We start from the raw sequence: 24,000 nt of genomic DNA on the forward strand, positions 1-24,000 counted from the left end.
ACAAGCACACTGTAAATTAATAGTTGCAATTTACTGTAAAATGTTAAGTAACTTGCAATTTTGATTTTAAGACTGTAAATTTGGAAGCACAGTGTAAATTACAGTTGCAATTTATGATAAAATTTACAGTAATTTACAGGCAATTTTGGTTGCCAGTAAGACTTTTACAAGCGTACAATAAATGAATCATTACATTTGCAATGTAAAAATACAGCACAATTATAATGATTTATTTACAGTGCACTTGACTTACTGGCAACCAAAACTGACATTAAGTTACTGTCAATTTTACAGTAATTGTTTTTCACAGTGTATAATATCAGTACCTATTAAATACCCTCATATGTGATTCAAGGAAATGTGATTTTTATTTAATCGCTCAATGGCATACATGTGGATGTGTTAAACAAAATGATAACATTTTACAATAAAAAAACAACAGTTTTAAAACCTTGTCAGTACAGTTATTAAAATGATGAACAATTTCACTTTAACATAAGCTTTACTGAGTAGAGGTTACATATATTAGGTGCTCAGCACCTAGTTTGTATGTAAAAAAATACAAAAACTCATACAAAAGAAGGTATTAAATGGACAATTTATATGAAATGAAAAAGAAAAGTTGAACCTAAACTACCAGATTTGTCATGGTATACACTGTTAGCGATATTTGCAAATTACACAGTATTTAACTGTAATACAAACTGTATTTTACTGTAGGACAATTATGCGGTATGTTACTGTATTTTAAAGTTGCACTGTGGAAAACTGACTGTATATTTTACAGTACATATATACAATACTGTAAATACATACAGTATACAGCAAGATAAATGGTGCTGTAAATGTAAATACAGTATTACTTTTAATTTATTTATTGTAAGTTACTGGCGAACCGCAGCCAGTAAGTTACGGTAGCTTCTACAGGAAACCATTACCAGTATATTTCAGTCATACCTCTATAGTCAAATAAACCTCTCTATGTAGATCCACTTTTATAACAAAACTCAAACCTACAGATTTAGATCTATGTTATACTAGAACGCTGATGTTTCTGGGGGTTTTGACTGAAGTACTTCAACTGCATGGGAAAAGGGTGACTTTTTTGTGGATTGAAATGTAAAGGTCACTACACAATGCCAACATTTATTACTATACAAACAGCTGGGGAAATAAATTCATGACACTCTATCCGTAATCTCATCATGCTCCGTTCGAATAACGTGTTAAAAGCTTCTATGGGCAAGAAAAGGAAATAATAATAATAATAATAATGAAATATCCTTTCAAAATATTGATTTTTCACATTGATTTTCATTGTATTTTCTAAACATCGTCTAGTGGTTTAAACTTATAATGTGACATTTTCACATTTGTGATTGATTATAACAGTCATTTTTATAATAGTGTATTTTGATGATATTATTGACCTTATTCTTCATGGATGCGCAGACACAGCCATTGGAAATTTTTTGGCTTGAGACTTCCGGTCTCATTCAGCTCCATTGATTTTTAGATGTTAAAATCGGCTTGTTAAGCTGCTTGATGTTCAAACTAATCTTTTCTTATTCTATTATTCTACTTTTTATGTACAGTCATAAACACACTTGTCTGTTGAGCAAGTAGTTGGACTGTTTCTTTTATTATTCCTAGTCATTTCTCCCATAGGCGACTGAATCGGAAGTTCTAAAACAAGTGCAAAAACAAGTGCACTTCCGCATTGAAGAACAAGGTCAATACAGTCAAATGAAAATACACCGTCTACACCGTCTGAACAATATACATGTAGCTAGTCGTATGCCTGTTGTAACATTGATTCCTTTGTCTTTCCATTCAAAAGAAAAGGTTCACTGCACATGAGAACCTTTTTCGAAGAACATGCTGTCTTTATAGATTCCTGTATGACCTCTCTGTGTCAGTCTAGACCCGCCAACACGTTATAGTTTCAACCAGCTCTTAGTTCTTGAGAGTTTTGGGGATGATTTTCCTGAGAGTGGGCTTCTGCTCCTGGGTGGTGTCCTGTTGAGGATGTGGCAACCCCGGTTCGGCTTCATGGAGCTGTTTGAAGCTCTGAACGGGCTCTTTGGTCTCTCGTTTGGCCTGCCTCAAGAGACGCTTCATATTCTTCACTTTGTCCCTCAGGTGGTTGTTGGCCTTCTCCAGGATCTTCACTTTCTGAGAAAGGTTTTTGACTTTCTCTTCCTCCTCAAATAAGGCCTTTTGTATGTTGGAGCACCATAGCTGAAAGAATTGAATGAAACAGGAGGTCAGTAGAAGTTAGCACATCATACATAAAGATACTTATAAAACAGTCTAAAGCACGCCTCAGAAGAAGATGGAGCGACAGTTTTGTGGCCTTATAATCCGTTTTACACTTTAATGTTCCATAATGTCGGTTACAAATGTAATGTGTCTGTTTCTGATAATTCAGCCCTTCTACAGTATACAGTAATCTGGGATCTTGTGCCATGCATGTTTTCCAATCAAACTACAAAATATACTGTAGAAGGGCTAAAATATGGGCTAAAATGGGTTGACAGGGAGTGTTCTCCAACACCCGCACTGAGCTGAATTAGGAGGTATCAGAAATTATGACAAAAATGTCACTTTAATTAAAAGAAATGTCATCATAATTCAAAATCTGCAAAAAGTACTTGTATGAGGTATGAGATCCTGTTTTTTTGTAACATATCGCAAGAGAACTATTTTCATAAATTCAATATTATACAATATTAAGTTAATATTAAGCAACTAGCATTATACATATTGCTTTAAATATCTATCTATCTATCTATCTATCTATCTATCTATCTATCTATCTATCTATCCATCCATCCATCCATCCATCCATCCATCCATCCATCCATCCATCCATCCATCCATCCATCCATCCATCCATCCATCCATCCATCCATCCATCCATCCATCCATCTATCTATCTGGTTTGTAGTCAGTGGACTATCCAAGGCATGCTGTGAAGGCTTGTTGTATAAAGAAGGCAGGGAGCAGCAGCTCATTTGCATTTAAAGAGACATTTGCATTTAAAGTGCATTTAAAGAGATTCGTTTGCATTTAAAGTGACAATGTCAGTTACAAATGTGCCAAAATGAGTTCGTCTCTATTTGAGTAACCACTGTTTCTGATATTTCAGCCCTTCTACAGTATATTCTCTAGTTTGTTTGGGGGGAACTATCTCTTTAAATCTGGGATCTTGTGACATGCATGTTCCCCAAACAAACTACAGAATATACTGTAGAAGGCCTAAAATATGGGCTTAAATAGTTGAGTTCAGAAACAGGGGTTACTCAAATAGAGAAGAACTTATTTTGGTACATTATTGGTTGGTTCCAACTAACAATATGAAACATTAAAGTCTAAAAAGGATTATAGGACCCATTTAAATTGCCACAAAGTGACCCAGAAATGAACATTTCCTGTTAATTTCACCCACAGGTCGTTCAAAATATAGGTGCTTTTCTTTCTTCAGTATAACATTAAAGAAGATGTTTAGCTTAATCTGTGGTCTATGGGGATTCTTATTATGGAAGTCAATGGGACAGTCTATTGAGATTAAACATAAACACATACAAACAAATCCAAATCAATCCCCAATGGCTCCTGACTGACAGACTAAGGTCCTGTGAACAGAAACGAGCCCTATGTGAACCGAACTACATATCCCATTCCACTATGTGAACCGAACTACAGTACATGTCCCATCATGTCCTGCAGTTACACACCGGTTTCAGGTCACCCCTTGCTTACACACACAGCTAAAGCCATCAGGACTCATTACATGAATAAACACTCCACTCACACACACATTTTGGTTGAGTCTTCTGTAATGACTCGGGTGGATGACAGGGAGTGTTCTCCAACACCGAGCTGAATTAAGAGGTATCAGAAATTGTGACAAAAATGTCACTTAAATTAATCAAAATATCATCATAATTCAAAATCTGATTGCAAAAAGTACTTGTATGAGATCCTGTTTTTTATGTAGCATATAATTAAGCGGTATCACAAGAGTAAGAGAATTGTTTTTATAAATTTAATGTTATACAATATTCTATCTATCTATCTATCTATCTATCTATCTATCTATCTATCTATCTATCTATCTATCTATCTATCTATCTATCTATCTATCTATCTATCTATCTATCTAGTTTGTAGTTAGTGGACTATCCAAGGCACAAGCTGTAAAGGCTCCACCCTGTTCTATAAAGAAGGCGGGGAGCAGCAGCTCATTTGCATTTAAAGTGGATTTAAATTGCATTTAAAGAAACTCATTTGCATTTAAAGTGACTTTGACCCAAAAATGGGCATTTATATTAAGGTATAATAAATGATCTGAGGGGTATTTTGAGCTGACACATTCTGGGGACTTAAAGGTAAATAAATATGATGTAGTTAGAAAACCTGATTAATCCAGCTGCGTTTTAACCAAGGTGGAAATCAAAGCAGCTGAAAGTCGTCAGATAGCATTTGTTGTTCTTGTTACGTAATGGCAAGTTCACAATCCTTCAGAAAGCAAAGCATTTGCTGCTCGCCTCTCATATGTGTTCCTTGAGTCCTGAGCCTGAATGTATATTACATCTGGAAATGAGTCACAGATGTAAGTGTGTTTTTTTCCGTATCCGTGGATTTCCTGAGTAGCTCTAATCATCATGCTTGCACCTGAACCCATGTGTAGGTTAGATGGGATTGAAGAGTTATGAGAGGTAAACATGTAAAGACTGACATCAATGTGGAATATATTTAGGAAACTATAGCCTGAGGTCATACAAATGTAATGCTTACATTAGTGGCAATACAATTTAAAAAGTAGACATGATGGGCAGTATACATGTTGTTTAAACAAACTTTTCTATGCTTGAGTGTTTATTGACGAATACAGGGGTGATTTCCATAGGTTGCTACTTTCAGTTCCTTAATGATGACTCCTGAATGCTCTCACAGACATGAAGGCATGGGAAAATATCACTGCTTATTTTTATATGACAGCAAGTAAAAAAATCCAAGTCAAGGCTTTTTTTTAAGTTTAAAAGTTTCCAGAAAATTGAAACTACTGTCACTTAAATCACCTTTCCATAAGCTTATATGACTCTTGTAATATATGATTTTGTAGCTGAAGAAGTTTGTATTAAATGGAAGTTAAAAAATGTAGGGTGGCGCAAGATTTTGTTCTTTGGGAACCGATTGGATTGTTGATAGATGGGTGTTGCTAACAAAATGTAAGACTGAGCAGAAACAAGACACACACTTATAGCCCCGCCCTAAAAGACTGATAGTTCCACCCTAAAGGACTTCCATGTGATCAGGAAGTGAAGAAAAAATAGTTTGAGGGGTGGGAATATGGCACCAGGGCTCAAAAATAATACAATAATTCCAGTTTGTAAATTCAAAACACAATTCATGAATTCACAAGTAAAAATCATAAATTTTCCAGCAGATAAAATTTGTATATATTATGAATCGTGTTTTGAAATTACGAATTGGATTTGGTTATTTATGAATCGTGTTTTGAAATTACGAAGATGATTTGTGTATTTTTCAATCATGTTTTGAAAATACGAAGATGATTTGTTTATTTTACACATGGGCTCAAAAATAATACTTTAATTCCAGTTTGTAAATTCAAAACACAATTCATGAATTCACAAGTAAAAATCATAAACATTTCCACCAAATGAAATTTGTATATATTGTGAATAGTGTTTCAAATTTACGTATTAGATTTGTGTATTTTTTAATTGTGTTTTGAATTACGAATTGGATTTGGTCATTTATGATTCGTGTTTTGAATTTCCGCATTGCATTTGTGCAGTTTTGAATTGTGTTTCGAATTTACGTATTAGATTTGTGTGTATTTTGAATTGTGTTTTGAATTTCTGAATTGGATTTGTGTATTTTTGAATCGTGTTTTGAATTTACGAAGAGGATTTGTTTATTTTACACATGGGCTCAAAAATAATACAATAATTCCAGTTTGTAAATTCAAAACACAATTCATGAATTCACAAGTAAAAATCATAAATATTTCCACCAAATGAAATTTGTATATATTGTGAATCGTGTTTCGAATTTACGTATTAGATTTAGGTATATTTTGAATTGTGTTTTGAATTTACGAATTGGATTTGTGTATTTTTTAATCGTGTTTTGAATTTACGAATTCGATTTGGGTATTTATGAATCCTGTTTTGAATTTACGTATTGGATTTGGGTATTCATGAATCGTGTTTTGAATTTACGAAGAGGATTTGTAGATTTTTGAATCGTGTTTTGAATTTATGAAGATGATTTTTGTATTTTTGAATCGTGTTTTGAATTTACGAAGAGGATTTGTGTATTTTTCAATCATGTTTTGAAATTACGAAGATGATTTGTTTATTTTACACATGGGCTCAAAAATAATACAATAATTCCAGTTTGTAAATTCAAAACACAATTCATGAATTCACAAGTAAAAATCATAAATATTTCCACCAAATAAAATTTGTATATATTGTGAATCGTGTTTCGAATTTACGTATTAGATTTGTGTATTTTTTAATCGTGTTTTGAATTTACGAATTGGATTTGGTTATTTATGATTCGTGTTTTGAATTTCCGCATTGGATTTGTGTATATTTTGAATTGTGTTTTGAATTTACTAATTGGATTTGGTAATTTTGTGAATCATGTTTTGAATTTACGAATTGGATTTGTGTATTTATGAATCGTGTTTTGAATTTACGAATTGGATTTGTGTATTTATGAATCGTGTTTTGAATTTACGAATATGATTTGGTTATTTATGAATCGTGTTTTGAAATTACGAATTGGATTTGGTTATTTATGAATCGTGTTTTGAAATTACGAATTGGATTTGGGTATTTTGGAATCATGTTTTGAATTTACGTATTAGATTTGTGCATTTTTGATTGGTGTTTTGAATTTACGAAAAGAATTTGAGTATTTTGGAATCATGTTTTGAATTTACGTATTAGATTTGTGCATTTTTGATTGGTGTTTTGAATTTACGAAAAGAATTTGAGTATTTTGAATCGTGTTTTGAATTTACGAATTCGATTTGGGTATTTATGAATCATGTTTTGAATTTACGAAGAGGATTTGTGTATTTTTTTTAAATTGTGTTTTAAACTTATGAACTGGATTTTGTAAATGTAAATAGTGTTGTGGGTATATGGATGTATATTACTTTTGAGACTGATCTGGCTCCATATGGGAAGGTTATGGTATTTGATAAAAATTTGTGAGGGCAAATTAACTTTTACAAAACAATGACGTGAACAGATATATTGCTTATAACAAGAACTACTATACTGATATAAAAATAAGAAGAGTACATCTTGTTTCAATGGCAGATTTAAACTTAATGAAAGAAAATACATTACTATTCAACTTTATAATCAGTTACATTATAAATGAAAATTTCGCATTTCTGTTTTGTGTCTTTTGGTTCTTGATATGGTGTCAGAAAAGCACTTTCAAGCATGCGTCAGTTATATAGCTCAGATCAGAATTTGGTCCTTATGCGAATAAGAACAGTGAATCTTGCTTAGTATTTTTAAATAAGTGCTTATCTATTTGTCTTTAAAGATTAAGGTCAAGGAACGTCTTAAGCAAATATAAAATATACCATCAATAAGTTACTTTTCATAGAGGTCAAGCACAATCCCAATGTGGTTGCATTTTAGATCCGAGAGCCTATGGTTTTGAGCTGAAACATACCATCAGAATTATAAGAAACATGTCCCAGATAAAAACTAAAGAGGAATGTTAATATCCCAGCAGTCATTTCTCTTAATTCTCTCGTGTCTTGAACCCAGACATGAACCGCACTTAATGGGGAACACCAACTCACAGCAAAATATAGGCTTGAAAATGTCAGTTGGTTTGGACTCTCTTAAGAAGCCGTCTACTTATTCCAGCAGGATTTCTGAGGCAGAGGAGCTGATGTTTAGGCACTGAAATGTTGATATTGTATGTGTGTGTGTGTGTATGTTCAGCATGCAATAGCCACAGAAGCTTCTGCTAGAGCCTCTCATCCAATTTCAGAAGCCAAGACAACCACAAGCAGGCATGCAAAAGACTCGAACAAGCAATACTGCAATTCCTCTATGGCGTGTCTGCCTCCATGTAATACTTTCCATCAGCATGCATACACACAAACACACAACAAGCAATGATGGGGGTGGATTGGAAACGAGTCTCTCTAATGAACACTGCATTATTTAATTCAAGGATAAAAAATGAACACATATCAAACACCAAATGCAAAAATGGTCACTGGCTAGTACGTACAGATGAAGGTTTGTTCTGTAGACAATCGAAAACAAGTCTAACAATGCTTGAGAATGCGGTATGGTTCAGAGTGAAGATTAAATCACTTCACAGTCTTAAAAATAATCAACTATTATTATTATTGTTGGAATCCATTAAAAGCAGTTTACCCGATTATCCTCCTGGAGCTCCCAGTCTGGGGTGTAAGTGTGAACCTGCGTGCCCGCTGTGCAGTTAGAAAACTGGAATAAGCTGGCAAACATGCGATGGTTCTCCGGCGTGTCAGGAAATATGGGGTCCTGGAAGTTTACTCCGTGTGGAATGATGCTATAGTTTTCATCCATCCTGTAGAGAAATGGAAGAAGCAACAACATTATAAGTCATTATAATAAGTCTGACTACAACTCTCTCTCTCTCTCTCTCTCTCTCTCTCTCTCTCTCTCTCTCTCTATATATATATATATATATATATATATATATATATATATATACAGTGCATGCGGAAAGTATTGATAGTATTGATAACTCGGTGAATGTCCTTGAGTGGCCCAGCCAGAGCCCAGACCTAAATTCTGTTGAACATCACTGGAGAGATCTGAAAATGGCTGTACACTGTCGCTTCCCATCCAACCTGATAGAAAAAGTAACTGTAAAAATGTTACCAATATTGCTTTTATTGTGATTTATTGTGCTTTTAACCATTACAATGTTCATACAAAGAAAGGAAGAGCACTAAAAAGTTTGCTACACCACAAAATCACACAGTCTTTGTGTATTTTTGTTTCTCCTGTGTGGCCCCAATGCTGTAATACACCATCGCCTCTTGGGACACTTAATGTCAATGACCCATATATTTTTACACAGCGAAGCGGCCAAGGAGAAGAGAGGTACTAATAAAGGGTACACTGGGACAGCTCTATTTGTGTTCTTTACATGTGTGTTTGCATTAGAGAGCGTTTGTATTTTTCCTGAAACATTAGGCAGACAAATTACTGTATGCTTAAAGGAACACTCCACTATTGTGAAAATAAGCCATTGGAGTTAAACAGTTAAGCATTACCATTTTTGAATCCATTCAGCCAATCTTCAGGTCTGGCTGGAGCACTTTAGCTTAGCTTAGCATAGATAATTGAATCAGATTAGACCATTAGCATCTTAGTCATAAATGAGCAAACATAATTTTACTATTTATAGTTTGATTTCTCTGCAGTTACATCCTGTAATCAGACTCAGAGTTTTACCATCTTTGAATCTAGCACTTTAGCTTATCTTAGCATAGCATAGATCATTGAATTGGATTAGACCATTAGCATCTCGTTCATAAATGACCAAAGGTGTTAGATAATTTTCCTATTTAAAGCTCGACTCTTCTGCAGTTACATCCTGTACAGAGAGTTTTACCATTTTTGAATCTAGCACATTTAGCTTAGCTTAGCATAGATTATTAAATCGGATTAGATCATTAGCGTCTTACTCATAAATGACCAAACATAATTTTACTATTTATAGTTTGACTTCTTTGCAGTTACATCCTGTAATCAGACTCAGAGTTTCACCATTTTTAAATCTAGTACTTTTAGCTTAGCTTAGCATAGATCATTGAATTGGGTTAGACCATTAGCGTCTCGCTCATAAAATGACCAAAGATTTTAGATCATTTTCCTATTTAAAGCTTGACTCTTCTGCCGTTACATCCTGTAATCAGACTCAGAGTTTTACCATCTTTGAATCTAGCACTTTAGCTTAGCTTAGCATAGCATAGATCATTGAATCGGATTAGACCATTAGCATCTAGTTCATAAAATGACCAAAGGTGTTAGATAATTTTCCTATTTAAAGCTCGACTCTTCTGCAGTTACATCCTGTACAGAGAGTTTCACCATTTTTGAATCTAGCACATTTAGCTTAGCTTAGCATAGATTATTAAATCGGATTGGACCATTAGCGCTTTACTCATAAATGACCAAACATAATATTACTATTTATAGTTTGACTTCTCTGCAGTTACATCCTGTAATCAGACTCAGAGTTTTACCATCTTTGAATCTAGCACTTTAGCTTAGCTTAGCATAGCATAGATCATTGAATCGAATTAGACCATTAGCATCTACTTAATAAAATGACCAAAGGTGTTAGATAATTTTCCTATTTAAAGCTCGTCTCTTCTGCAGTTACATCCTGTACAGAGAGTTTCACCATTTTTGAATCTAGCAAATTTAGCTTAGCTTAGCATAGATTATTAAATCGGATTAGACCATTAGCATCTCGCTCATGAAATGAACAAACATTTTAGATAATTTTCCTATTTAAAGCTTGATTCTTCTCCATTACATCCTGTACTCAGACTTAGAGTTTTACCATTTTGAATCTAATACTTTTAGCTTAGCTTAGCATAGATCATTGAATTGGGTTAGACCAGTAGAATCTGGCTCATAAAATGACCAAAGATTTTACACAATTTTCCTGTTTAAAGCTTGACTTTTCTGCAGTTACATTCTATACTCAGACTAAGAGTTTTACCATTTTCGAATCTAGCACTTTTAGCTTAGCTTAGCATAGATCATTGAAACGGATTAGACCATTAGCATCTCACTCATAAATATCCAAAGAGATCACTTTACTACTTAAAGTTTGACTCTTCTGTATTACATTGTGTACTAAGAGTGTCAGAAGATGAAAAGTTGCTATTTTGTAGGCTGACATGGCTAGGAACTATACTATCATTCTGGCGTAATAATCAAGTAACTGTGCTGCAATATCACAGCTGAAGCAGGCGCAATGATATCACACAATTATTATTTTAAGACCCTATCTACCAAGAAAATAGCAACTTTTCGTTCTCCAACAGTCTTATACACAATGTAACAACAAAAGAGTCAAACTTTAAATACAAAAATTATCTCTTTGGTCAGATGCTAATGGTCTGATCTGATTCAATGATCTATGCTAAGCTAAGATAAAAGTGCTAGATAGTAAAAATAATTTAACTTTAGTTTAACTCTAGGGAAGATGTAAAATGAGCCTCCCCTCCCCCCCAAAAAAAATGGAGTGTTCCTTTAAAGCTAAATAGTCAAGAGTGAAACAATATATAACATCAGTAAGAGGTTAATTATACACACATAGCTTAGCAAGGTCTGTTCTTTGCTCTTTGTTCTTCTTCTTGTGTCCGTAACTGTGAGTGAAGTATGCATTACTCGTGATTGGCATCCAAAGCCGCTCTTTGACTGCTCTCTTGCTGTTTCGGCCTGCAGTCTTTCACATTTTTCACACTTCAGCGCACACATACACACACCTCCCAGCGGCGAGGAAATGAAGAAAGTCTGTTATCAAAGTTTCAAGGGTGGCTTTAAAAACACGAACACAAAAACCATGGTTACATTGGCACAACTTTGGGGAACGAGACTGTCTGTTTGTAGTCCTTGAATACATCAAAATGCGAGCATAATGGTTTGCAGCACTCGCCATGTAATCATTAACGATGCATATTTTTTCAATACCCGTCATTTGGGAACAGGAAATCACAGATAATCCAAACAAATGACAAGTTAATGCATGTTAGAAAGCCAGACGAGCAATCTTTTGAATGAGATTTTTCACTTAAAAAATCTCTGGTGCTATATAATCATGCCTATATATTATAAATAAAAAATATTTATGGTTGTGAATTGCATTATGAGACTTTGATCTCTGCTCTGTTGACTTTTGATGTTGAAAATACAACTCTACAGTTTAAAGGGCACATAGTTGACCTCTTTTTTATGATTTAATATTAATAATATGGTTCTTCTAAGTGTGCCAGTTTAGGTTCAGTTTAAAACACATTATTATAATGTGTTAAAAAGTGTCATGTTGGGGGATCACCATTCAGTCGTACATGTACGACTCTGACACAGACCAAGCAGAGAGTACAAAATCATTTGTGTCTTTGTACAGTTTTACAGCCAACTGTGTGCTAGTTTCAAGTGCCGAGCTTGTACACAGAAACTAATAACCACGCACACTGAATTAACTTTGACTGAGGCACCGGATGCGCCGCAACACGGCACACCAGACACTCTGTAGCGCGGCAGAAACATGAAGTGTCCCGATTTTTGAATTCTAAACATAGGTTTCTGCAGCGGTCCGCAGCGCCCAGCCGTCAACTTGAGTGTACCCTGATAGAAACCTATGTTTAGAATTCTAAAACGCATGCTAGTTAAGTTCACAGGGAGCTTCTGGGATCGCGAGAAATGCAAACGGCTGAAGTATAAGGTAGACTCGATGAGAAGTACACATGTTTGCAAACCTACCTAAAGATACAACCAATAATTCCGATTAGAGCGATAATGTGGAGAATATTGCTCTTGTGTTGAGCCCAATGAGCCTTGCATCTAAAAATAGAGCTAGCGTGTTCCTTTAGTGATATCGCTTCGACTCACGCTGAAAATGGCGGACGTGAATCAACAAACTGAGGATTTGATGACGCGCCTGTCAATCAATATTGGTGAGCGGGGGGAACGCTCTCCTACGTCAGGTAGCGGTCGATTTGAAAACAGCTCCAATTGGTCCACCGTTTTTTATGTTGTTAAATTGAAAAAAAACACTGGGTGTGCTTATATCACCCCAATATGACAGTCTATACACCATACCTGCACATATGGCTGTCCAAACAGCTTGAAAAGTAGATTTTTTACCATAGGTGCCCTTTAACAAAGTGACATAATATGGAGCTAATAATATGCCAAAGCAATCTGAATTTGAATAGTGCTAATTTGAATTATTGACAATTGTAATCTAATAAATTTGAATTTATATATGCCATTGAAAAGTGTTTTGAATTTAAATTTCATAGCTTTAATATTAAACATCTGAAATTTAAGACAACTGAATTTTTCAAGGCTGAAATTTTAAAGACGCACATTTAAACTTCTTATTTTTAGTGTTCTGAAGTTTTTCCAGACTGCAGATGTCCAGTTTGTAAAAATACAGTATCAAATTTTTAAGTTGAAGAAATTCAGAACATCAAATCCTGGAGCACCTTGACCTTCTTTGCTTTCAGGAGCTTTGATGTGGAGGCTGAAGTATGAGAAGGAGCGCTATCCTGCTGAAGAATTTGCCCTCTCCTGTGGTTTGTAATGTAATGGGCAGCCCAAATGTCTTGATACCTCAGGCTGTTGATGTTGACCATCCACTCTGCAGATCTCTCGCACGTCCCCATACTGAATGTAACCCCAAACCATGATTTTTCTTTTACCAAAATTGACTGATTTCTCAGAGAATCTTGGCTCCATGAGGCTTCCAGTAGGTCTTCTGCAGTATTTGTGATGACTGGGATGCAGAAAAATCGACCTCCTGCCACTTTTCCAAATGATCAACTAGAAGTCGTTATTATTTTTTGCTCTTACAACTGGGATCGAAGACAAGATTTTTGTCAGGTAGTGTAAACTATAAGTTTTTTAAATAAAAGTCTAAGTTAGAAATTGTTGAAAGAAAGATCAAGGTCCCTCAATACAATTCAAAAGCATAAACAAATGGGGAAATATAAAAACATGAATCACAAAATCCGAAAAACTGCTAATTTATGGATATTTTTAGTGTATATTTCAGTATCTTTTGAATGAGAATTTTTAAATCCCTGGTGCTAAATGATCATACTTATAAAATCCAATGTAAGCTTTGTTCATATGTTTGTTGGCTCTGAATCACCGTCGCTCACAATGTGGGAAATGGGTTTGAGGTGAATAGTTTTCCACCTGGCTCCTACAGTCGTTTTCCCTGACGGAAACATTGGCTTTGGATGCTGACAGCAGAGAGTCCCTCCATCTGGATATAATTCAGCCTTTTTAGTGGGGCATCAGAAGCTCAGGGGCTTTTACAAAACCTGTGCTCAGTGCCAGACTTGAGGCTTCTAGACCCAACTCGAGTTCCAGAATCCTCTGATGGATTTCAGTTGAGCTCCAGAATCATCGTGAAGGCTGTTTCAGTGTTAGTTTTACTAAAGCATCGTGCTGTCAGGCATCTATTGGGGCAATGAAACTACACTCGAAAAAAATGTTTGCCAGAGAATCATTCAAATACTAGCTCTAAAGTGACAATGGCGAAGTAGCTACAGTTTCTGCTGTTCTGACGTCAGCTGCAGATGGGAATGAATGGCGGAAGAAAGTAGTTCCTCGTACAAAAGGGTTTTTGAGACTCTCCGTGTTTGATTTTCTTTTCTATACACACGATTATGCCATGGAACTGTTGTATAAACGCAATATCACACTCGTAGCAGTGCAATATGGCTGTATATCACCACTGGTAGGAGACTAAGGCACTCATACGCCTTCCAGTGCTGACATGCAGCCATATCACACTGCTATGAGTGTGATATTGCTCATTTAATCTATTAAAAATGTCAATAAAAGTTACTTTTTTTGTACTTTTTAAAGTTAAAAGTTGTTGGAAGAAATATAAAGATCCCATAATGTAATTCAAAATATAAATAAATGGAAAAAAATAAAAAGATGAATCACAAAATATGGAAAACTGCAAATTTAGAGACATTTTTAATGTGAAACATCTCTACATTATAGCAGTACTTTCAACTCTGCTAAATATTCGATCATAATGTTAACAAATAACCAATCCTATATATTTCCTCAAATGGTTCCTTCTATATATCCTGCAAATTTCATCTTCAGGATGTAACCTCCATAAATCACCGGCCACCCTCTATTAAAATAGAAAGTCTCTTAAGGAGACCTGAATGCCTGCATGTAGTACCATATTGCATTAATTATCGTTTCCATGCGGAGTGGCTCCAGTTTCTCAGGCTTTTGATGGTTTGACTGGTGAGAACTGTCTTGGCAAACTGGAACCAGCTGTATGATTGGTTCATACCTCAGACTCATGACATATGGGACGTTAAAATGCAGAGCAGAAACTGAGGCAAAGTCCAACTCTACTCAACAAGTTTTTTTCCCCTCTATATGTCTGCTCCAGAATTGTGGACTCTTGTTTGGAGCATTTGGCAGGAAATATGGAAGTTGCAAGAGATTGAGCTGATTCAGCATCCATAACATGGAGTAAAGGGCAAATAAAGCACTGATGGTCTTCCAGATGAGTTCCCAAAGAAAAATAATTGTAGTTTTGTGATTATTATTCTTATACAAATCACTAAGTTGTTTATTTTCCAGTTGGAACACTAACTTAAAGCAGACTGTCATGAAGGCTTCTCACAAAGCCTGGAAGAGTATAATATGAACAATGAAAAGTGCTTGATAACAGCACTTACACTTAGTATGAGGTCAACTCTGACCTGCCATACTCAAAAATTCACTTTTGCTGCTTGTTCAAACTAATTTAAAATTAAAGCAATATATTTCTTACGTTTTTTTTTTTTTTTTTTTTTGGTGTGGGGGTTGGGGCGACTTAATTGTTTTATGTTCAATCCACTTACTATTTGTAAAAACGGTTGTTAGCTTAATCGATTTGTGTTGGGATGACATGAAGTGATTGTGTGGAACCCAGCATCAAGAACAAAAAAAGCCCCACTTCTTGCAGATAACATGTGACAAAAGCTATAAATGTAAACTCCTAAACACCTGATAAAATGCCAAAACAGCCTGTTAGCACCCTGTTGAACCTGTGACCTGCTGCCCTCAGGTCAGTCCAGCAGTTCAACGCTGCATGTTCTGTGTAATTAGGTTGAGAGGAAGGAATTCCAGGCCTGTTTAACCACACAGTCTCTGAGAATTAGTAACATATATTATCATAGTCTTAATAATTACTAGAGATTGGCAAATGTTTTATGGGCAACGCAGTGGGTAGCACAATCGCCTCAGAGCAAGAAGGTTGCTAGTTCGAGCCTCGGCTGGGTCAGTTGGCATTTCTGTGTTGAGTTTGCATGTTCTCCCTGTGTTGGCGTGGGTTTCCTCCGGGTGCTCCGGTTTAACACATGTCGTATAGGTGGATTGGGTATGCTAAAATTGACCGTAGTATATGTGTGTGAATGAGTGTGCATGGTTGTTCCTCCCGCTGGAAGGGCATCTGCTGTGTAAAACATATTCCGGATAAGTTGACACACCAACACGGGGAGAACATGCAAACTCCAAACAGAAATACCAACTGGCCCAGCCAAGGCTCGAACCAGCGACCTTCACGCTGCATTCGTTTATTCATTTTCTTTTTCGGCTTAGTCCCTTTATTAATTAGAGGTTGCCACAGAGGAATAAACCACCTACAAGATGTATCATTGTGGAAAATGAAAAAAAAAAGTCAGAATTTGCTAGAGGTATGAATAATTTTGGGCTTGACTATATATTTTACTAAATAGACAAATAAATAAACATAATATATTAAATAAATAAATAAATTAATTAATTAATTAATTAACATACATATACTAAATAAATAAATAATCAAGCAAAAAACAAATACATAGACATATTAAATAAATAAATGCATTAAATAAACAAACAAGCAAACAAACCAATAAATACATTCATACTGTGTACATACATACATAAATACATACATACATACATGCATACATACATACATTAAATAAATAAATAAACAATGAAACAAACAAACAAATACATCCATACATTAAATAAATAAATAAATGAATACATTAAATAACTAAATAATCATAAATTACATTAAAATAAATAAATAAATAAAATAAATAAATAAATAAATGCATTAAACAAACAAACAAACACATACAGACATTAAATAAATGAATAAACAAACAGGTAAATAAATACATTCATAAATAAATAAAATAAATAAATAAATAAATAAATAATTAAATTAAACAAACAAACAAACAAACAAACAAACAAACAAACAATAAATAAATAAACAAATAAACAAATAATAAATAAATAATATACATACTGTACATACATGCATACATACATTAATAATAAATAAATAAATATGCCAGTCTGACCTGAATTATATTTACAGCCATTTCTCATTAGTTATTCCTTCATTGTTTCTTACTTTTTAAGTAAGGCCTGGTGACACACCTAGAAGTTGGCTAATGTTTCTAGAAGACTAATGTCAGGTCATTTTAGAAAATCAACCTGCTGCCTTCATTCTCTTTTACTGTTAATGGTTATGACTTCAGTTAGTGACCTGGTTTGACCTTAAAGTGGTCGTGTGAAGTTGAAAAAAGAAGAAAGACTTTTCCATGCCATATTGCTGTCTATTGAATTAAATTAGTCAAATACAAACAAACAAACAAAAATGTTAAAAGGACTTAAAGCAGACTTTTATTCCTTTCAGGAAATTTTATTTTAGTGTATGCTGCATTTATCATATATTGGGGCTAATTTATTAATAGATAAACTATGTATAGATAATATTATTTCATTCATGTCCCAGATTCAGACTTTAAGTTTTAAATATGAAATTATTTTTAAAAGAATTCATGACAATAATATTGACCTATACAATGTATTTTTGACATGACACGATGCAGATTTTACTAACGTAGGCTATTTTTTTTTTCAGTTTACATTTTCATAAGACTAAAATTAGCTATTTTTCCCAATGCAGTGTCAAAGTTATTGGGCTGGGTGTCCAGTTTTAATTCTTGCTTTAAACTGTTTAAAGGTTCAATAAACCCTGGAGTACTGTTTTGAGGTTTTAACAGATTTGTGTATGTTGAACATCATTTAAGATGGCGTTAGCACCTGTCAGCTTTAATTGTGGGGAAAACTGGATAATTGTGAGCTTTTGTCATCTAATTTCATCTTCAGGGTTTAAAATAATTTTTGGGGTGAGATCAAAATCAGTGACGTAGTGCAAATCTGCTAGTGAAGTGATGACCCGTCGGTTTCTCATTATTATTCATAGCTGAGTTTTCTTATCCAATGAGAAGACCTGCTTCTTAATTATTCATGAGAGCACGCGCTTTCCGAAGACAAGGCAGACCTGCCAAGCTGTGAGACCCTATGACTGGGTGAGACCACGTTCACAGAATCCACATAAGGCACGCAGTATTTAGCCATTCATACTCTAATGATTTGTTAAACCTGTCACCAAGTGTATTTAATTTCCAGCTGGATCAACAATCTGCATGAATTCTATTGTGCACTCTGTTCAGTGAATGTGTATTTTCTTTGATTATTCTGTATAATTCTTTAATATTATTTATTAAAAGTTTTATTCAAATGGGGCGACGCGGTGGCGCAGTAGGTAGTGCTGTTGCCTCACAGCAAGAAGGTCGCTGGTTCGAGCCTTGTCTGGGTCAGTTGGCGTTTCTGTGTGGAGTTTGCATGTTCTCCCCTGCGTTCGCGTGGGTTTCCTCCGGGTGCTCCAGTTTCCCCCACAGTCCAAAGACATGTCGTACAGGTGAATTGGGTAGTCTAAATTGTCCGTAGTGTATGTTTGTGTGATTGAGTGTATGTGTTTTCCAGTGATGGGTTGCAGCTGGAAGGGCATCCGTTGCATAAAACAAATGTTGGATAAGTTGGCGGTTCATTCCGCTGTGGCGACCCCAGATTAATAAAGGGACTAAGCCGAAAAGAAAATGAATGAATGAATTATTCAAATGGGCGGCACAGTGGCTCAGTGGGTAGCACTGTTGCCTCACATTAAGGTCACTGGTTCGAGTCCCAGCTTGCATGTTCTCCCCATGTTGGCGTGGGTTTCCTCCGGGTGCTCTGGTTTCCCCCACAGTCCAAACACATGCACTATAGGTGAAATGAATAAACTAAATTGGCCAAAGTGTATGTGTGTGTGAATCTGAGTGTGTATGGGTGTTTCCCAGTACTGGGTTGTGAATGGAAGGGCATCCACTGTGTAAAACATGCAAGATAAGTAGGCGGTTCATTCCACTGTGGCGACCCCTGATTAATAAAGGGACTAATTCGATAAGAAATGAGTGAATGAAACATCCACAAGACCAAAAGTCGAACAACCATTCTCACAGACCTGCAAGTTTTCTCTGTGTATCTGTGTCAAATTAGTTTCAGATGTTTCACGGAGCCAGCAAACAAGATTGCTTTAATAAAACAGGTTATATTGTCTGCTCGGTTTACATTCAGGCTGAATGTGTAAAGTGCTGCCTATCACAGTAAACCACTTGGCCAGAAAAGTGCTGAGTCTGACGGATTCAACATGAGGGAGTTCAACATCCTCCAGTTTAACTGATTGGACCATAGGGTGAGACAGGAAATGCTAGCAAAAAAAACGTCGTGAAGAGATTCAAACCTGTACCAAATACTGTACTCTATACAATCGCTATTGTTTTCCATCCAAATGGCCTGCACTTGATCTGTTCGCTACCTCATCCTTTGTAAACTCATCTGCCAAAGTGATTTCATTCTCATTATAAACACAGAAACAAAGACGAGCCAGCGCTAATTAAATCTGACAAACGTTTTCGTCATTATGCGCAGTATTCCTGATCTAATGATACGCAAAGTTAGACGCTTTCCACTCATTACTAATGAAAACAAATGGGTTGTTTGGCATGGCATTCGTTCTTTGTTGAATGCATTCATTAATGTAGCCAACGAAATGAAAAGCTTAAGTTTTTACGTATCAATGAACACAGACTATCAGGCCCGTGCACAGACCCTAAAGGGGCAGGTGCTCAACGCGATCGCAAAGGGAAGAGCGGGCGGGGGATGGATGGTTCGAGGATGTTTGCCGATCGCCACCCCCCTGTGCACGGCCCTGCAGATTATTATCTATGTTTGACTTTAGTATAGTGTTATCTACGCATCCCTTTAAATTGTACGAGCTGTAGTATTACATTTATAGAGCAATAAGAGTGACTACGACTCAATCCCTCCTCCCAAGTGGAGGATGAGATGTCAGTTCCTAATTCCCTCTCCCACGTTTTTGAAATTGTTGCAAGTTTATTAAAAATAAAAAGCTGAAAAATCACATGTACATCAGTATTCACTGCCTTTGCTCAATACTTTGGCACACTTGTCTTTGGGAATGTTTGCCCATTCCTCTTTGCAGTGCTTTTCAAGCTCCATCAGGTTGGATGGGAAGCGACGGTGTACAGCCATTTTCAGATCTCTCCAGAGATGTTCAATAGGATTTAGGTCTGGGCTCTGGCAGGGCCACTCAAGGACATCCACCGAGTTGTTGTGAAGCCACTCCATTGATATTTTGGCGGTGTGATTTGGGTCATTGTCCTGCTGGAAGATGAACTGTCGCCCCAGTCTGAGGTCAAGAGCACTCTGAAGCAGGTTTTCATTCAGGATGTCTCTGTACATTGCTGCATTCATCTTTCCCTCTATCCTGACTAGTCTTCCAGTTCCTGCTACTGAAAAACATCCCTACAGTATGATGCTGCCACCCCCATGTTTCACTGTAGAGATGGTATTAGCCAGGTGATGAGCGGTGCCTGGTATTCTCCAAACGTAACGCCTGGCATTCACTCCAAAGAGTTCAATTTTAGTCTCATCAGACCAGAGAAATTAGTTTCTTATGATCTGAGAGTCCTTCAGATGCCTTTTGGCAAATTCCAAGTAGGGAGTGACTTCCGTCTGGCCACTCTACTATACAGGTCTGTAATGTTCTCCTCTTTGCACAGCAGAACGCTGGAGCTCAGACAGAGTGACCATCGGGTTATTGATCACCTCCCTGACTAAGGCCCTTCTCCCCCGATCACTCACCTTAGATGGCTGGCCAGCTCTAGGAAGAGTCCTGGTGGTTCCAAACATCTCCCACTTACGGATGATGGAGGCCGCTGTGCTCATTGGAACTTTCAGAGCAGCAGAAATTTTTCTGTAACCTTCCCCAGCCTTGTGCCTCGAGACAATACTGTCTCGGAGGTCTACAGACAATTCCTTTGTCTTCATGCTTGGTTTGGGCTTTGACATGCACTGTCAACCCTGGGACCTTATGTAGACAGGTGTTTGCCTTTTCAAATCATGTCCAATCAGCTGAATTTACCACAGGTGAACTCCAATTAAGCTGCTGAAACATCTCAAGAATGATCAGTGGAAACAGAATGTACCTGAGCTCAATTTAAAGCTTCACGGCAAAGGCTGTGAATACTGATGTACATGTGATTCTTCAGGTTTTTTTATTTTTAATAAATTTGCAACAATTTCAAAAACTTTTTTCACTTTTTTCACATTGTCATTATGGGGTATTGTGTGTAGAATTTAGAGGAAATAAATGAATTTAATCCACCTGTAAATAACGAATGATTTGCTTTGATTTAAAGCCGCACAGTGTAAATTTTAGCACTTATTTAGTTCTTTTCCTGTGTGCTTTTGGACATTTACTGACACCTGTAGGCATGGATGTTTAAAGGTAGTTCAGTAGCTGCTGTTTATCTTTTGTTTAGTCTGTGAGCCACAGATTGTTGTGCTTTGTTCGTGCTCTTATTTAGAAATTTATAGTTCAACTCTAATTGTGTTTGGACTCGATTACAGAATTGCTGATGCATAGCCTTTCTAAGGTAGCACGTACAGGGTTTACAATTTTACACTTAAAAAGAGCCAAATGCAAGTAAAAATCTATGTTGATGAGTATTTTTTACAATGTCACTAGCAAACACTCTAACAATGCCCGTTAAAGCTCTGTGTTTAGCATAATAAGTCTGCATTTCAAATAACTGTAATATGTAGCATATAGGGATTTGCCTTGCTGAGATTTTTTCACATGAGCAGCTCATATAAAGTAGTTTTCAATGACCCAAAGGAGCCTATAACATCATCACAAGTTTCTAATGAGGTTTAGAAAACTATTTTCAAATAGTATATATGTATATAGCAAGGAAATTTGCACAGCATGTCTGATAATATTTTATCTTCTGGAGAAAGTCTTATTTATTTTATTTCGGCTAGAATAAAGGCAGTTTTTAACCTTGTTAAAAACATTTTAAGGTCCCTTTCTTTGGGCGGAACAGGAAAAGAAAACTGATGCATCAATTTTTCGCATGAAAAAGGGACACCACAGTCATTTAAGAGCTGACTATCTAAAAGTATATTTTTTATTAAACCAGTTATTTAAAAAAAGAGATTTATTTTACTGTGAGAGTGGTTGAGCTCAAGCACATCAAATGTGATGCGGAAGGGGGCGGAGCATGTCAGACACTAGCATTTCATTGGTCAGATTTGAGAGAAACTGAAGTATGAGGTGACATCAAAACAATAATAGCAGAAACTGCTACCTTAAGAATGTTAATATCTCTAAATGTGTATTCTGTCACTGTTTTAGAGCACACTAGCTTATAGATATCCGACAAAACTTACAATACTGATACCTACATCTAAAAAACGTTATTCCAATTTCATGCGACCTTTAAGATGAATCTTACCTTAAAAAGAAATAGTAGGAGTTATTCTCCATGACGCTGTATGAGTAGCAGGGGAAATACCCAAGCCCGCTGACGTTGAACCTGGATCCGGCGGGCACCTCCAGCATGCTGCCCCATGCCTGGTCGCACAGCAGCTCGATCTCGGCGGAGAAGAACAGATCCGTGTCGTACTGCCACGGGAGGAAATTATACACGCTGTAAGACTCCTTATGGAGGGCGAGCACTTTGGCAAACACGATGATCTCCGCCAGCTCTGCGCGGCACGCTTCCGTCTGAGGTCTCCAGTCGTGGGGAAGCTGGCATGCCCATGATGCGCTGAGGAAAAGCACTAAAACTAACGCCACTGAAGTACCCATGACGCGCATCTTTGCAAACAGCCTCTAGCAAATGCAACTCCGCTCTGATAAACCTCTAAAAGCGATTCATCCAGCTCGAACGCACAGCATTCACCTTGTAGAAGTTGTAGATTTCCAAGATAGCTAAGTGCTGGTCTTATCTGCAATGCATGTCTGTGGGTTTAGTCTGATCTATAGGTCTTATTGCTCTGCATTCTTCCCCCGTGCGCTCTGTGCTTTACGCGCAGCGGTTTGTGGAGAGCCTGCTGTGACGCTCAGCTTTTTTTACAGACCTGCAGGAGAAAACAATCGCGATTGCATTGTTCCTCCAGTCCCTTTTCGATTGCAAGTTATTATTTGTTAATATAGTTATTATACAAGAGGACTACACTATTAGTTTCTTTATTTTTGTGCACTGAAAAAAAAAAGATTCATTGGGTTTACATTTTTTTTAAGGTTAGTGGTTGCAAATAATTTAAATGGGCTGAATTTAAACAAACAAATATAAATATGGTTTGTTTGTTCGTTTAAATTCAACTCATGTAAATTATTTACAACCACTTACCTAAAGAAATATGCAAATCCGATGAATCATTTTTGTTTCAGTTTCGGAAGCATTTTAGTAAAAAACAATTCGACTCAAATTAGCAGCCTTTAATCGAAATTGGTGTATTTTTTAGTCTCTTTGACTGGTTAAAACAAGAAAAGGGATAGATTCTAGGAATATTACGGGGTTTTTTTCTGGGAAATATCACTGATGCATATAAGTATTTCGTTTTATTTATTTATTTATTTATTTATTTATTTATTTATTTATTTACTTATTTATTTATATTATTTCTTCCTTTTTTACTGTTCTATTTATATAAATTTATATTACCATTTATAACTTGCTCAGTTAAATTATTATCATTATTGTTCCTATCAGTGTCATTTTTATGTGCAGGTTTGAGTTTTGTATGTTTTTATTGAAGAATCAATAAAAAAAGAAAGAAAACTTCCATCTCACCTGAATAAAGCAGACTCAGAAAAAACAATGTAAAACGTTGTAAGAGTTTTCTCTAGAAAACATGAGTTAGAATATCTCCAGAAAAACAGCAATAT

The 24,000-nt window shown here is 35.9% G+C and overlaps 1 protein-coding gene across 1 annotated transcript; it reads right to left on the reverse strand.

Moving 5' to 3' along the window:
* Positions 1-1,699: 1,699 nt before the first annotated feature.
* Positions 1,700-23,150, reverse strand: ccdc3b (coiled-coil domain containing 3b). Its single transcript, XM_056468114.1, has 3 exons — positions 22,562-23,150; positions 8,463-8,637; positions 1,700-2,241 (listed from the first exon to the last, which is right to left on the reverse strand). Exons 1-3 carry the CDS (start codon positions 22,924-22,926, stop codon positions 1,957-1,959), a joined length of 825 nt encoding a protein of 274 aa, XP_056324089.1. The 5' UTR covers positions 22,927-23,150; the 3' UTR covers positions 1,700-1,956.
* Positions 23,151-24,000: the final 850 nt, after the last annotated feature.

Source organism: Danio aesculapii, chromosome 11 (genome assembly GCF_903798145.1).
Source record: "Danio aesculapii chromosome 11, fDanAes4.1, whole genome shotgun sequence".
NCBI lineage: Eukaryota > Metazoa > Chordata > Actinopteri > Cypriniformes > Danionidae > Danio > Danio aesculapii.